At 38.8% G+C, this 17,680-nt stretch overlaps 1 protein-coding gene across 2 annotated transcripts; it reads right to left on the bottom strand.

Annotated features, from left to right (window-relative positions):
• Positions 1-4,873: 4,873 nt before the first annotated feature.
• Positions 4,874-6,196, bottom strand: POU4F3 (POU class 4 homeobox 3). 2 transcript variants are annotated; one of them, XM_040415684.1, is made up of 2 exons: positions 6,077-6,196; positions 4,874-5,767 (listed from the first exon to the last, which is right to left on the bottom strand). In XM_040415684.1, exons 1-2 carry the CDS (start codon positions 6,194-6,196, stop codon positions 4,874-4,876), a joined length of 1,014 nt encoding a protein of 337 aa, XP_040271618.1. The 2 variants fall into 2 exon arrangements, with proteins under 2 accessions (XP_040271618.1, XP_040271619.1); XM_040415685.1 differs by having other exon boundaries at positions 4,874-5,761.
• Between the last annotated feature and the right edge of the window lie 11,484 nt (positions 6,197-17,680).

Raw genomic sequence — 17,680 nt, 5'->3', positions numbered from 1 at the left:
ATAGATAGATAGATAGATAGATAGATAATAGAAGATAGATAGATAGATAGATAGATAGATAGATAGATAGATAGATAGATAGAAAATAAATAGAAGGGTAGATATATATGAGATAGATAGATAATAGAAGATAGATAGAATAATGTTGTAGAATAATGTTACAGTTAATTTCCATGTATAGAGATAGATATTAATGTATTAATGGAGAAAGAGACAGACTGAGAAAACTTTTCTAACCTCCCCCATATAAAAAAATAGATAGATAGATAGATAGATAGATAGATATGAGATAGATAGATAGATAGATAGATAGATAGATAATAGAAGATAGATAGAAGGGTAGATAGATATGATAGATATGATAGATAGATAGATAGATAGATAGATAGATAGATAGATAATAGAAGATAGATAGATAGATAGATAGATAGATAGATAGATAGATAGATAGATAGAAAATAGATAGAAGGGTAGATATATATGAGATAGATAGATAGATAATAGAAGATAGATAGAAGGGTAGATAGATATGATAGATATGATAGATAGATAGATAGATAGATAGATAGATAGATAGATAATAGAAGATAGATAGATAGATAGATAGATAGATAGATATGAGATAGATAGATAGATAATAGAAGATAGATAGAAGGGTAGATAGATATGATAGATATGATAGATAGATAGATAGATAGATAGATAGATAGATAGATAGATAATAGAAGATAGATAGATAGATAGATAGATAGATAGATAGATAGATAGATAGAAAATAGATAGAAGGGTAGATATATATGAGATAGATAGATAGATAGATAGATAGATAGATAGATAGATAATAGAAGATAGATAGAAGGGTAGATAGATATGATAGATAGATAGATAGATAGATAATAGATAGAAGGGTAGATATATATGAGATAGATAGATAGATAGATAGATAATAGATAGAAGGGTAGATATATATGAGATAGATAGATAGATAGATAGATAGATAGATAGATAGATAGATAATAGAAGATAGATAGATAGATAGATAGATAGATAGATAGATAGATAGATAGATAGATAATAGATAGAAGGGTAGATATATATGAGATAGATAGATAGATAGATAGATAGATAGATAATAGATAGAAGGGTAGATATATATGAGATAGATAGATAGATAGATAGATAGATAGATAGATAATAGAAGATAGATAGATAGATAGATAGATAGATAGATAGATAGATAATAGATAGAAGGGTAGATATATATGAGATAGATAGATAGATAGATAGATAGATAATAGAAGATAGATAGATAGATAGATAGATAGATAGAAAATAAATAGAAGGGTAGATATATATGAGATAGATAGATAATAGAAGATAGATAGAATAATGTTGTAGAATAATGTTACAGTTAATTTCCATGTATAGAGATAGATATTAATGTATTAATGGAGAAAGAGACAGACTGAGAAAACTTTTCTAACCTCCCCCATATAAAAAAATTAAATTAGAAAAAATAGGCGACATAGCTTATATATATATATATATAATGTGTGTATATATACATTGTTCTCATGTAAAGATTGCTCTGTATCATACAATATAATAAAGGAGGGGAGTGAGTAAAATATCTGATATTCATAGAGAATGTGATGAAGAAAGACAGAGGTGAGTCCAGAGCAGATCCTCAGCATAGCAGAGGGTGCGGGTACTTACCTGCCTGTGTGCAGGGTGAGGTCCTGGTGGAGCAGCCTTGTGTGCAGCAGCTCTCTAGTCCCTGCTATTTTATACCACTATAGGCAATTAATATTGCATCAGGCTTACTTTAAATTTTGGAAAGCCACAGTATAAAGTAATGGCATAATGACATGTATTATTAAAGCGCCAGCGATCGGGCAGGGGGTGATTGGGCTGATTAAACCCAATATTAATCTAATGAGTTGCCACCAGGCTGCCTGTGTATTTCTCCCAGTCTTTTCTTCCTGGTGATGGGAGGTTTGATGTCTGACACTCATTGAAATGCTACATTGAAATATTCACAAGATGCAGCATTAATTTTTAATCTTAGAGAAGAAGCCTGTGCGATTCATGAATAAAGCGCCGCAGTAGAAGGGAGAATCACAAATGAACCTTTGTCATCAGCATCTGATGGGAAGTTTGCACCTCTTCAGACTTCGCTGGAAATGACTCCTTTCAGGTGGATGAAACCTGGGAAATTCAGCGAATGATCAGCTCTGTGACCTGCAGTCACACCAGCCGGCAAATACTGGACCTATTCAGAAGGGATCATGCACATGGGAACTAGACCTGATGATATCTGCATACAGATCAGCCTTTAGAAGGGGTTATAATAATAATAATAATAATAATAATAATAATAGTGACATTATGATTAGTACAGCCCTTGCAGGCAGACTCGCATATTTGCACAGTTATGTATTTTTATTATTCTATAATGCAAGATATTACAGGAGTCCTGAACACCCTTATGACCCCTCTAAAACATTTCCCAATTATTATTAATCATTTTACCTAACGAAATCTAGAAATATAAATCTGTAGATCTATCTTCCGCTATTAATCTCAATCATTTCATCCATCTCAAATATGTTTTCTATAAAATAGCTAGAGATCGGTATTTCTCAAATATCACTTTTTCTGTATAATTCATCGTAATCTATCTCATTAGTAATCTTTACTTAATACATCTATATCTAATGTATTTATGTGTATCCTATCCTTTATCTCATATGTTACCTATAAAATATACAGTTACATCTCTTATCCAATACACCTACATCTATCTCTTATCTATTTATCTATCTATCTATCTATCTATCTATCTATCTATCTATCTATCTATCTCTTATCTATTTATCTATCTATCTATCTATCTATCTATATACCTATATATCTATATATCTCATATCTATCTCCTATCTATCTATCTATCTATCTATCTATCTATCTATCTATCTATCTATCTATCTACCTACATATCTATATATCTCATATCTCATATCTATCTATTTATCTATCTATCTCATATCTATCTAAATCATATATATCTATCTATCTATCTACCTTTTTTTCTATCTATTATTTATCTGTGTCTATCTACATTTTTTTAAATCTATTTATCTATCTAATATCTATCTATCTCATATATCTCTCTCTCCTATCTATCTAATCTCATATCTTTGTATCTATCTATTCTCATATCTATCTCCTATCTATCTATCTATCTATCTATCTATATCCTATCTATCTATCTCATATCTATTATCTATCTATCTATCTATCTATCTATCTATCTATCATCTATCTCATATCTATATATATATCTATCTATCATCTATCTCATATCTATATATCTAACTATCTCATATCTATCTATCTATCTATCTATCTATCTATCTCATATCTATCTATCTATCTATCTATCTCATATCTATCTCATATCTATCTATCTATCTCATATCTATTATCTATCTATCTCACATCTATCTCATATCTATCTATCTATCTATCTATCTATCTCTCTCTCTCTCTCATATCTATCTAATCTACCTGTCGCTGTCTCATATCTATCTATCTATCTATCTATCTATCTATCTATCTATCTGTCTGTCTGTCTGTCTATCTATCTATCTAATATCTATCTCCTATCGAATCTACCTGTCGCTGTCTCATATCTATCTAACTATCTATCTAATATCTATCTATCTATCTATCTATCTATCTATCTCCTATCTATCTAATCTACCTGTCGCTGTCTCATATCTATCTAACTTATTCATCCTTCTGTATATTCAGTTTTTGTCATTTTCACATTTCTAACAATCAGCCCTGTAACCGGTTCCAACAATCCTATTATCAGGCACGTATTCACATATCACAATTTCCAAGCCGTAAGTAGAGTTCAAAAATAAAGTATTTATTGCAGAGGTTGATTTGTGGGAATAAAACACTTTTCTAGGTTGTATTCAAAGAACAAAAAATATTCACACACAAACACATGAACTTCACAAAATACATTGACATAAATATTGAATGCAGAGAAGACAAGGGCTGCAGATACAGAAATGAAGAATTTACAAAAGGACCTGATATGCCGCACTGTGTGTATAATACAGAGGGGGGATAATGAGTGTCATCATCATCATCAAAGGAGGGGAGGGCAACTGCTGCACATTGACCATCACTAGACTGAGACACCACCACTAGAACGTGTATTATCTCCTACAGTGTACATCTCCATGAACTGCCAGTGACTACATATGGTGTGAAATTGGTAGAAACTAGAACTGAACAGACATAGACCCTCAGCTCAATCTGCCGGGCGCTTCTCATTTATTATTTATCCCAGTTGTTGCTGCTGGGAAGAAATAAAAATGCTTACAATCCCCACTTCATCTGTGTTTGTGAAAGTTAATCGTGTGCTTGTGAACTTACCACTTGTAGATACGATTCTGAAGTGGGGTCATGGAGACATATGAGAACTCAAGAAAACTGTTAAATAATACTGGAGACCTTGGTGGGACGAATATGAGCAATTTCATGTAAATGAAGCAATAACTAATAGCTGTTTACAAACGTGAGAAGTATCTAGCACCAGAACCCTAACAGAAGAAGACAACATCACTGCAGCATCTGGAAGAACCATGTTCTTCAGGTGCTATCATCCATGGACTATTCTCTTGGAGTTCTGGCTGTAGAGCACATACTTGAAGGGATAGGAATACAAACGAGTCAATTGATGGCTTCTTGTATATTTACTGCAAGTTCTCAGAACTTCTCAATAAAGATCCCTGCTCTTTTTTTTATATAATATATCTAATAAAAGTCAAGGTTCTTCTGCACATCCCACCAGTTAATGGACTGCAGAATATTTCATCCTTTTCTGTTTTTGTCTTTGATTACAAAACCAGACTCGAACCACGTTCTTTTTAAGGTCCAGTTTCTCAGCAATAGCTGCTATTTTCTCCGAGGAAGGTCTGGGCTGGATGGAAAAGTAAGCTTCTAAGGACCTCTTCTCTGGTGCTGCGATAGAGGTGCGTTTGCGCTTTCGCTCACTCCCGTTAAAGAGCTCTGGTTTTGAGTTCTTCTCTCTATAGGCAGCCTCAGCTTCTTCTAGCCAAGCCTGAAGGACTGGTTTCAGAGCTATCATGTTGTTATGGGACAATGTCAAGGACTCAAACCTGCAGATGGTGCTCTGGCTTAGAGACCCAACACCTGGTATCTTGAGATTGGCCAAAGCCGCTCCAACATCTGCCTGAGTAACTCCAAGTTTTATCCTCCTCTGTTTGAACCTTTCAGCAAAAGCCTCAAGCTCCCTAGGATCCGACTCCACATCGTTGATGCAGGACATCCCATTGTGAGCAGAAACTGAGTGAGGGTGGCCCATGCCCATGGCTTGATGCAGATGCCCCATGGCACCCAGGTGATGTGGATGGAGTTGTGAGGACATCACAGTGTGGTCAGCGGTTCCCATGCCACTTACAGTCAAGGTAGGTGAGATATGGTCCAGCAGGTCCCCCTCCAAGCATTGATGCACTGAGTGATGGGGATGCGTTGTCAGAGAAGAGGGGTGAGAGATGGGCACTGTGGAGGAGGTAGAAGTGCATGGGACACTGCTCATGGTATGGTAGGTGATGTCTGGTTTGAAAGGATGGTTCTTGCCGTGTGAGACAATATCCACAGCCGCCAGAGCTTCAGCACGGGCCAGCAAACTCTCATCAAAGCCTCCAAATATATTGCCCTGGAGCTGCAAGCAAGAATGCACATATTGGTGTCAGTGGGGAATACTGTCAACTCAGGATTAAAAAACATTTTCAGGCACACAGATTCCTCCTCAAAGCCCAGGTCATAAAAATTTATATGAAGGCAGAAGCTTTGCTTGGATAGACATGTGGATCTGAGACAAGAGAGGGGGAGAGGTACTAAGGGAGCAGGAGAGAGAGGGAGGAAGCTTCAGAGATCTGCAATTGTTCTGATGACATGAAAAAAACATTAAGCAAGAGCCTGTCAGAAAATGTGCCTTAAAGCAGTAAGTCATTGTGGCTGATGCCCATACCTGGGGGGCTGGCAGGCAGACCCTGCGCATAGCCTCTGTGCTGGAGTGCAGGCTGGAGTACTTGGGCTCCTGCAGCATTGGGTGCATGGAGAAGGGCTGCTTACTGTTCATAGCCATCATCCTGGCTCACCTGGCAGGAGATCCAGGGCTGTCTCGGTGGCTTGCCACTCTTAAAGTGAGCTATGACAGAGCTGCTGTGCAGCAGAGTCGCTCTCCCTCTCCCCACCTGCTTCTTCACTCATTTTACAGTCACTATGCCAAGAATAGGTCCAGCCACACTGCGCCTGCGCCACTCAGCTGCTACTGACAGCTACTGGAAGTAGTCCTAGAAGGGAAGCTGCCTGTGACAGGCTTGTTAATAGAGGAAAAGCCCACTGCTTTACTACATAAGTAGGGCAGTGGGAAAACACAGAGCCCCCCTTGTGCATGGTACTGTGGTGCTGGAAGGGTGGAAAATCATTGGCCATGTGGCAGTGTCATCAGATATGGCCAGATAAAAGTTACAAACTTACACAGCAGATAGTCTATCAATGGTGCGAAGAAGATGGGAAAGGATAGATTAGATGGATAGATGTAAAAAGATAAGGATATTAGAGAGAGATTAGACAGGAGATAGGAAGATGATAGATTGATCCATATGAAGGAGCAACAGATATGAGATTGATTGATAGGTGATAGGAGATAGAAATATAGATAGATAGAGAGATAGGAGATAGATAATAGATAGATAGATAGATAGATAGATAGATAGATAGATAATAGATAGATAGATATGAGACAGATAGGTGATAGGAAAGATAGATAGATAGATAAATATGAGACAGGTGATAGGAAAGATAGATATGAGATAGATAGATAGATAGATAGATAGATATGAGACAGATAGGTGATAGGAAAGATAGATAGATAGATAGATAGAAGATAGGTGAAAGGAAATAGATAGACAGATATATAGATATATAGAATATAGATAGAAGACAGATAGATATGTGATAGGAGACAGATAGATATGAGAGATATATATTAGATAGTTTAGATAGATATGAGATAGATCAGGGATGCTCAACCTGCAGCCCTCCAGCTGTTGTAAAACTACAACTCCCACCATGCCTTTCTGTAGGCTGATAGCTGTAGGCTGTCTGGGAATGATGGGAGTTGTAGTTTTGCAACAGCTGGAGGGCCGCAGGTTGAGCATGCCTGAGATAGATAGATATATAGATATGAAATACATAAAAATGTGATAGGAGACAGATAGATTTTAGATAGATAGATAGATAGATAGATGTGAGATAGATATATATATATAAAATAGATAGTAGATATATAGATATGAAATAGATAGATAGATTCTAAGATAGATAGATAGATAGATAGATAGATAGATAGATAGATATTAGATAGATAGAGAGATAGATAGATAGATAAAAAAGAAAAAATTCCACAGCACTTCCAGAAGAAGTAAATTAAAAATAGTGTTCTTTAATCACCAGACAGTGACATTTCAGTCCTTTTACTGGGACTTTTCTCCCACAGTCACTGCTTGAGAAAAGTCCCAGTAAGAGGACTGAAATGTCGCTGTCTGGTGATTAAAGAACACTATTTTTAATTTACTTCTTCTGGAAGTGCTGTGGAATTTTTATATTTTTATCTTTTGGATGGTAGATCGCTTCTACAGCCGCTGGCACATCGTAATTACTTGAACACTGTGCTGCTCATACCATTTTTGTTTTTCTATATTAGATAGATACAGTCCTGATCAAAAGTTTAAGACCACTTGAAAAATGGCAAAAAATCATATTTTACATTGTTGGATCTTAACAAGGTTCCAAGTAGAGCTTCAACATGCAACAAGAAGAAATGAGAGTGAGACAAAACATTTTTTGAGCATTCAATTAATTGAAAATAACAATTAAACTGAAACAGGTTGTTTTTCAGCTGATCCAAATTTTAGGACCACATGCCTTAAAAAGGCCACATCTGTGCAAAGATGTGGATTCATTGTCATTTTCTGTCAGGTAGTCACACGTTGTGATGGCAAAGGCAAAAAAACTCTCCCTTTTTGAACGTGGTCGGGTTGTTGAACTGCATAAGCAGGGTCACTCACAGCACGCCATCGCTGCTGAGGTGGGACGCAGTATTTCTTAAATGATCCTGAGGGTTATGGAACAAAAAAGTCAAGTGAAAGACCCAAAAAAATGTCATCAGCACTGAGCCGGAGGATCCAATTGGCTGTCCGTAAAGACACTGGACAATCCTCAACCCAAATTGAGGCCCTTACTGGTGCTGACTGCAGGCCCATAACCATCAGATGGTATCTGAGACTGAAGGGCTTCAAAAACAAAAAACGTCTTCAAAGACCTCGTCTCCTTGAACTCCACAGAACTGCTCGTTTGGACTTTGCAAGAGAGCACCAAACACGGGACATTCAAAGGTGGAAGAAAGTTTTATTCTCTGCTGAGAAAAAATTTAACTTTAATGGTCCTGATGGTTTCCAACGTTACTGGCGTGACAAGCAGATCCCAGCTGAGATGTTTTCTACGCGCCACAGTAGAGGGGGCGCCATAATGGTCTGGGGTGCTTTTTCCTTCAGTGGAACAATGGAGCTTCAGGAAGTGCTGGGGCGTCAAACGGCTGCTGGCTATGTCCAGATGTTGCAGAGAGCATTCCTCATGACTGAGGGCCCTCGTCTGTATGGTAACGACTGGGTTTTTCAACAGGACAACGCTACAGTACACAATGCCCGCAGGACAAGGGACTTCTTCCAGGAGAATAACATCACTCTTTTGGCCCATCCTGCGTGTTCCCCTGATCTAAATCCAATTGAGAACCTTTGGGGAAGGATGACAAGGGAAGTTTACAAAAATGGACAACAGTTCCAGACAGTAGATGGCCTTCGTGCGGCCGTCTTCACCACTTGGAGAAATGTTCCCAGTCACCTCATGGAAACGCTTGCAGCAAGCATGCCGAAACGAATTTTTTAAGTGATAAACAATAACGGCGGAGCTACTCATTACTGAGTTCATGTTTGGAAGTTGGATTTCTGTTTTGGGGGGGTTTAGTTTTTTTTTCGAGGTGTGGTCCTAAACTTTTGATCAGCTGAAAAACAGCCTGTTTCAGTTTATTCGTTGTTTTCATTAAATTGAATGCTCAAAAAATGTTTTGTCTCACTCCTATTTCTTCTTGTTGCATGTTGAAGCTCTACTTGGAACCTTGTTAAGATCCAGCCATGCTAAATATGATTTTTTGGCATTTTTCAAGTGGTCTTAAACTTTTGATCAGGACTGTAGATATGAGATTAGATAGATAGATAGATAGATAGCTATTAGATATATAGATATGAGATAGATAGATAGATAGATAGATAGATAGATAGATATAGATAATGCTATAGAAGATAGATAGATAGATAGATAGATAGATAGATAGATAGATAGATAGATAGATAGATAGATAGATAGATATGAGATACATACAGTAGATAGATAGGTAGATATGAGATTGGTAGATATATTGATAGGAGATAGATAGATAGATAGATAGATAGATAGATATCAAATTGGTAGATATTGGATAGATAGGAGAGAGATAGATAGATAGATAGATAGATAGATAGATAAATATGAGATAGATAGACAAATAGATAGATAATATGTATAAAAAAGTTGATGAGCAGCACACAAATCCAAACTGGTGCAATTCCTTGAAGCAGACCACGGACCCGGTCCTGTTAGATATATGTAGAAAAAGCCAAGGCAGCACTCAAATATCCGTGAAAAAAGGGTATTTTAATCACCCATGTGGTAACAGCGACGTTTCAGCTCACTCCATGGAGCCTTTGTCAAGTAGATATTGGATATATAGGAGATAGATAGATATGAGATAGATAGATAGATAGATAGATAGATAGATAGATAGATAGATAGATAGATAGATAGATAGACATGAGATTAGTAGATATTAGATAGATAGTAGATAGATAGATAGATAGATAGATAGATAGGAGATAGATAGGAGATAGATAGATAGATAGATAGATAGATAGATAGATAGATAGATTGATAGATAGACATGAGATTAGTAGATATTAGATAGTAGATAGATAGATAGATATGAGATAGATAGATAAATATGAGATAGATAGATAGATAGATAGATAGATAGGAGATAGATAGATAGATAGATAGATAGATAGATTGATAGATAGACATAAGATTAGTAGATATTAGATAGATAGTAGATAGATAGATAGATAGATAGATAGATAGATAGATAGATATGAGATTGGTAGATATTGGATAGATGATATTCTTGAACATTGTGTCAAAAATGTAGTCAGAGCTGTAGTTTAATACTTAAAGGGGTTGTCCCGGTTCAGAGCTGAACCTGGACATACCCTTATTTTCACCCAGGCAGCTCCGATGCGCTCCCTTGCCCTGTGCTAGATCGCACAGGGTACGGGCTCTTTTGTTTACAATAACACACTGCCGGGCGGAGGCTTCCGCCCAGCAGTGTGTTCGGTGACGTCACCGGCTCAGAAGATGCGTGCCTTAGCACTGCCCTTGCCGTTTTACTTTTAGGGCAGCGCTAAAGCCCGTCCATCAGTGCCGGTGACGTCACCGGGCTTCCTGACAGCCCCATGGAGAGCCCGATACGTCACCGGAACTCTTGAAAATGCCTGTGATATGTTTATAGAGCTGGTCGATACGGACACGGTGATACCTAATATGTCTACTCCCCCCTTCCCTATTTTTTACCATTTTTTTTTAACTTTATTTGGGGAAAATGACGTTTTTGTTTATTTTTACTTGAAACTTATATTTTTTTGGGGGGAAAACTTAATTTCTTCAACTTTTTTTCACTTTATTTTTTGTCCCACTTTGGGACTTCAACTTTTGGGGGTCTAATCCCCTTTACAATGCATTCCTATACTTCTGTATTGGAATGCATTGGCTGTATGAGTAATACAGTGTGTATTACTCATACAGCTTCCGGCCTGTGAGATCCAGGGGGCTGAATCTCACAGGCTCGTCACCGGAAGGCAGCGCCGATGCCTCAGGAAGGCATTGCGCTGCCTTCCATGCCATTGGGTCCCCCCTACAGCCCCACGGGGACCCGATGGCACCGCCGCAACCTGTAAAAGCCGCAAACTGCAGGTCTGAATTGGCCCCCCGGGACCCCCCCGCGCATTGACCCAAGGTGACTGCTCAATGATTTGAGCAGGCACCTTGTTCCGATGCCCGCCGGGCGGCAGTGATCGGAAATACACATGACGTACCGGTACGTCATGTGTCCTTAAGTATCTTGACATCATGCCATACCGGTACTTCATGTGTCCGGAAGAGTTTAAAACAATGAAATTGCAAGAAGTTCAATGAGTTGTTGTATTTCACTTCTGCATAAAAATGCAATATATGAAATGTTACCACACCATCATGGCAGCTAAACATTGGATGGAAAGTTATATTTATTTATTTTGATCAGTTCAGATGAATTACAGATCATTTTTAATGATTTTTATGACTATTCGTGTGCTTCTCACTAAATGCCTCCTTAGTTTTTCTACTTATATTTATTTTTTGAACAGGAATTTGGGGAGAGGAAAGAATTCTTGATTAAGATTGCTTTGATCCTCTGTAATTTTGCAAAATAAATGTGAAAGGCCTGGAGACAAATCATGTAACTTTTTTCCTGCAGACACCATGAACATGGAAACTGCACAACGCAAAATTAAAAATACTGATTTTATTGAAGAGTGACAGAGCTGAGGTCAGGCCTTTATTTCAGCACCATGGATAGCAACAAGTTACATAGTACATACATAAGGCTGAAAAAAGACATTTGTCCATCCAGTTCGGCCTGACATCCTGCAAGTTGATCCAGAGGAAGGCAAAAAAAAAAACTGTGAGGTAGAGGCCAATTTTCCCCACTTTAGGGGAATAAAAAATTCCTTCCCGACTCCAATCAGGCAATCAGACTAACTCCCTGGATCAACTCCCCTCTCTACTAGCTATAGCCTGTAACATTATTACACTCCAGAAATACATCCAGGTCCCTCTTGAATTCCTTTATTGTACTTACCATCACCACCTCCTTTTTTATGTTTGTGTACAAACCTTCTTTCCTCCAGACGCAGAGGATGTCCCCTCATCACAGTCACAGTTCTGGGGATAAATAGATGATGGGATAGATCTCTGTACTGACCCCTGATATATTTATACATATTAATTAGATCTCCCCTCAGGCGTCTTTTTTCTAAAGTGAATAACCCTAATTTTGATAATTTTTCAGGGTACTGTAGTTGCCCCATTCCAGTTATTACTTTAGTTGCCCTTCTCTGAACCCTCTCTAGCTCTGCTATGTCTGCCTTGTTTACAGGAGCCCAGAACTGTACACAGTACTCCATGTGTGGTCTGACGAGCGATTTATAAAGTGATAGGACTATGTTCTTATCACGGGCATCTATGACCCTTTTGATGCAATCCATTATCTTATTGGCCGTGGCAGCAGCTGCCTGACACTGTTTTTTGCAGCTTAGTTTGCTGTTTATTAAACTTCCTAGATCCTTTTCCATGTCAGTGTTACCGAGTGTTTTACCATTTAGTATGTACGGGTGACTTGCATTATTCCTTCCCATGTGCATAACTTTACATTTGTCAGTGTTAAACTTCATCTGCCACTTATCTGCCCAAGCCTGCAATCTATCCAGATCCCTCTGTAGTAGTATACTGTCCTCTTCAGTGTTAATTACTTTACACAGTTTAGTGTCATCTGCGAAAATTAATATTTTACTATGCAAGCCTTCTACAAGATCATTAATAAATATATTGAAGAGAATAGGGCCCAATACTGACCCCTGAGGTACCCCACTAGTGACAGTGACCCAATCTGAGTGTGTTCCGTTAATAACCACCCTCTGTTTTCTATCCCTCAGCCAGTTACTTACCCACATACAGACGTTTTCTCCCAGTCCGAGCATTCTCACTTTATATACTAACCTTTTATGTGGTACAGTGTAAAATGCTTTGGAGAAGTCCAGATATACGACATCCATTGATTTGCCGCTGTCAAGTCTAGAACTTACCTCCTCATAGAAACTGATTAAATTAGTTTGGCATGACCGATCCCTCATGAAGCCATGCTGATATGGCATTATTTGCTTATTTCCGTTGAGATGCTCTAAGATAGCATCTCTTAGAAAACCTTCAAACTGTTTGCCCACAACAGATGTTAAACTTACCGGCCTATAGTTTCCAGGCTCTGTTTTTGGACCCTTTTTGAATATTGGCACCACATTTGCCATGCGCCAATCCTGTGGGACATTCCCTGTCAGTATAGAGTCCGCAAGGGTCTGGCTATGACATTACTTAATTTCCTTAGGATACGGGGGTGTATGCCATCCGATCCTGGCGATTTGTCTATTTTAATCTTTTTAAGTCGCTGATGTACTTCTTCCTGGGTCAGACAGGACACTTTTAATGGGGAATTTATTTTTACATTCTGCATGTCATCTGACAGTTTATTTTCCTCAGTGAATACATAGGAGAAAAAAATATTTAACAGCTTTGCTTTCTCCTCGTCGCTCTCTGCAACTCCCCCCTCATTGCTCTGTAGAGGGCCGACACCTTCAGATTTATACTTTTTACCATTTATATAATTGAAGAACATTTTAGGGTTAGTTTTGCTCTGTTTGGCAATTAATCTCTCGGTCTCTAGCTTGGCTGCTTTTATTAGTTTTTTTACATGTTCTATTTTTTTCCTTATAGTTTTTCAGTGCTTCCGTGCTATCCTCCTGTTTTAGTGATTTATATGCTTTTTTTTTGTCATTTATTGCTTTCTTTACAGTTCTATTTATCCATATTGGTTTATTTTTGTTCCTTAACATTTTATTCCCATATGGTATGTACCTCTCACAATGAGATTTTAGGATGCTTTTAAAGATATCCCATTTTGTGGCTGTATTTTTATTTATGAGGACTTTGTCCCAGTTAGTTAGGCCTCTGGCATCTCTTAGTTAGCTAAATTTAGCTTTTTTGAAGTTTAGTATTTTTGTTCCTCCCTGTAGAAACGCTCTTTTGAATGATAATTGGAAGGTTATTACTTTATGGTCACTATTTCCCAGGTGTCCCCCAACCTGCATGTCTGTTGTTCTGTCAGGCCTATTGGTTAATACAAAGTCCAGTATGGCCGTCCGTCTAGTCTGGTCCTGAACGAGTTGGGAGAGGTAATTGTCTTTGGTTATTGCCAAGAGCCTGTTTCCTTTATGCGATATACAAGTTTCAGTTTCCCAGTCTATATCTGGGTAGTTGAAGTCCCCCATAATAACCACCTCATTATGATTTGCCGCCTTGTCTATCACGTTTAGTAGTAGATTTTCTGTGGACTGTTATATTAGGTGGTTTATAGTAAACTCCTATTAGTAATTTATTATTGTTTTTAGCTCCATGTATTTCTACCCACAGTGACTCCACATGTTCATGTCCCTCACTTATATCTTCTTGGACTGTGGGATTTAGACAGGACTTTACATAAAGGCAGACCCCTCCCCCTCTCCGGTTTTGACGATCCTTTCTAAACAGACTGTAACCTTGTACATTAACTGCCCAGTCATAGCTATCATCCAGCCATGTCTCAGTTATTCCCACTATGTCATAGTCCTCCTCACACATCACTAATTCCAGTTCACCAGTTTTATTAGTCAGGCTTCTGGCATTAGTATACATACATTTTAGAGGTTTATGTATATTTTTTACCCTACACCTTTCCTTCTGAACTGTTCTAGTCCATCCTTCCATTTCTCCCCCTGTCCCACTTCCTTGCCCCCGGTCTCTATCTGCACTATCTTCCCCTCCTAAAATTTAATTTCCCTCCCCCCCAGTCCCTAGTTTAAACACTCCTCCAACCTTCTAGCCATCTTTCTCCCCAACACAGCTGCCCCTTCCCCATTGAGGTGCAGCCTGTCTCTACGATAGAGCCTGTAGCCGGTAGAGAAGTCGGCCCAGTTCTCCAGGAACCCAAACCCCTCCTTCCTACACCACTTCTTGAGCCACTTGTTAATCTCCCTAATCTCCCGCTGCCTTTCTTGTGTGGCCCGTGGTACAGGCAGTATCTCAGAAAATACTACCTTTGAGGTCCTTGCCCTAAACTTTTGACCTAAATCCCTGAAATCATTTTTAATAACTCTCCACCTACCTCTAACTTTGTCATTGGTTCCGATATGGACCATGACCGCTGGATCTTCTCCAGCCCCTCCCAGTAATCTGTCAACCCGATCCGCGATGTGTCGAACTCTAGCGCGAGGAAGACAGCACACTGTTCGGCGATCACGGTCTTTGTGACAGATTGCCCTATCTGTTCACTTAATAATGGAGTCTCCCACTACCAGCACCTGTCTGGCCTGCCCTGCTGTCCTGGTCCCCTGCTTACCGGAGCTGACATTCCCCTGACTGGCAGAGGAAGTGTCCGGCTGCAGCAGTGCCGTCCCTGGACTGATATGCCCCTCATCTGCCGAACGTGCAAACTTGTTGGGGTGGGTCAGATCAGGGCTAGCCTCCCTGTCACCCTTCCCTCTACCCCGCTTTCTAACTGTTACCCAGCTAGCTACCTCACTTTCCTCAGCCTCCTTTCTGTCACCCTCCCCCTCATCTACCCCAAAGAGTGCTTGCTCAGTGAGAAGCAAACTCTTTTGCAAATTGTCAATGCCTCTCAGTGTTGCAACTTGCCCGTTTAGAGACTCGATTTGCGATTCCAAACGGGTAATTTGCTCACATCTTGAACAAAGATATACACCCTCGAACGGCTGTTCCAGGACTGCATACATCATGCAAGATGTGCACTGGACTGCGTTGTCAATTGTGCAACAGATACTAAATGGGGATTACAACAGTAAAAAAGTAAAACAGTAAATATGATTTAAATTAGACCCTGTCTGCTGTAGTTAAAGGACTACCTAGAATTAAGCCGCCAACAACACACAAGGAAATAACTGCTGATTACATAGAGGTAGTACCGTACCCTGTATATAAACTTTAAGTAAATACAAAAATAGTCAATAAAATAAGGAAATTTGTGTCAGTTTAATTTTAATTTCAGTTCCAAATGTTTCCTCAAATTTAAGTATCTGTGATATTTGGCTTCTGTGTTGTTTGAATTAGTGGAGTTATATGAAGATTTTTTTTTTATCAAATATAATTTTTATTAAAATAAAGTTTTTCTGAAAGAATAACATTTGAAGAGAGTACAATATTTTTGAAAATACAGCATTTGCAAAGAGTACAGTTCTTCTGAAAATACAGCATTTGCAAAGAGTACAGTTCTTCTGAAAATACAGCATTTAGAAAGAGTACAATTCTCCATGATATCAATCATGTACTCTACACTCACCTAAAGAATTATTAGGAACACCTCTTCTATTTCTCATTAATGCAATTATCTAGTCAACCAATCACATGGCAGTTGCTTCAATGCATTTAGGGGTGTGGTCCTGGTCAAGATAATCTCCTGAACTCCAAATTGAAAGTCAGAATGGGAAAGAAAGGTGATTTAAGCAATTTTGAGCGTGGCATGGTTGTTGGTGCCAGACGGGCCGGTCTGAGTATTTCACAATCTGCTCAGTTACTGGGATTTTCACGCACAACCATTTCTAGGGTTTACAAAGAATGGTGTGAAAAGGGAAAAACATCCAGTATGTGGCAGTCCTGTGGGCAAAAATGCCTTGTGGATGCTAGAGGTCAGAGGAGAATGGGCCGACTGATTCAAGCTGATAGAAGAGCAACGTTGACTGAAATGCAACCAAGGTATGCAGCAAACCATTTGTGAAGCCACAACACGCACAACCTTGAGGCAGATGGGCTACAACAGCAGAAGACCCCACCGGGTACCACTCATCTCCACTACAAATAGGAAAAAGAGGCTACAATTTGCACGAGCTCTCCAAAATTGGACTGTTGAAAACTGGAAAAATGTTGCCTGGTCTGATGAGTCTCGATTTCTGTTGAGACATTCAAATGGTAGAGTCCGAATTTGGCGTAAACAGAATAAGAACATGTATCCATCCTCTGATGGCTACTTCCAGCAGGATAATGCACCATGTCACAAAGCCCAAATCATTTCAAATTGGTTTCTTGAACATGACAATGAGTTCACTGTACTAAAATGGCCCCCACAGTCACCAGATCTCAACCCAATAGAGCATCTTTGGGATGTGGTGGAACGGGAGCTTCGTGCCCTGGATGTGCATCCCTCAAATCTCCATCAACTGCAAGATGCTATCCTATCAATATGGGCCAACATTTCTAAAGAACGCTATCAGCACCTTGTTGAATCAATGCCACGTAGATTTAAGGCAGTTCTGAAGGCAAAAGGGGGTCCAACACCGTATTAGTATGGTGTTCCTAATAATTCTTTAGGTGAGTGTATATAGAAGTGCTATTGCACAATATTTTAACAGCATTATATAACAGTAAATGGAAATACAAAAAAACCTGAAAATTAGAGCGACATAATACATTTCTAGTACAAATAAACCCCCCTCCCCCAACCCTAAACCTACAGAGAGACCACCGCACCACCCCCCCCCCTCATGGCTAACAAGAGACCGAATGTTAT

Source organism: Bufo bufo, chromosome 1, assembly GCF_905171765.1.
Source record: "Bufo bufo chromosome 1, aBufBuf1.1, whole genome shotgun sequence".
Classification (NCBI taxonomy): Eukaryota; Metazoa; Chordata; class Amphibia; order Anura; family Bufonidae; genus Bufo; species Bufo bufo.
This window is presented reverse-complemented; position numbering and strand designations above follow the sequence as displayed.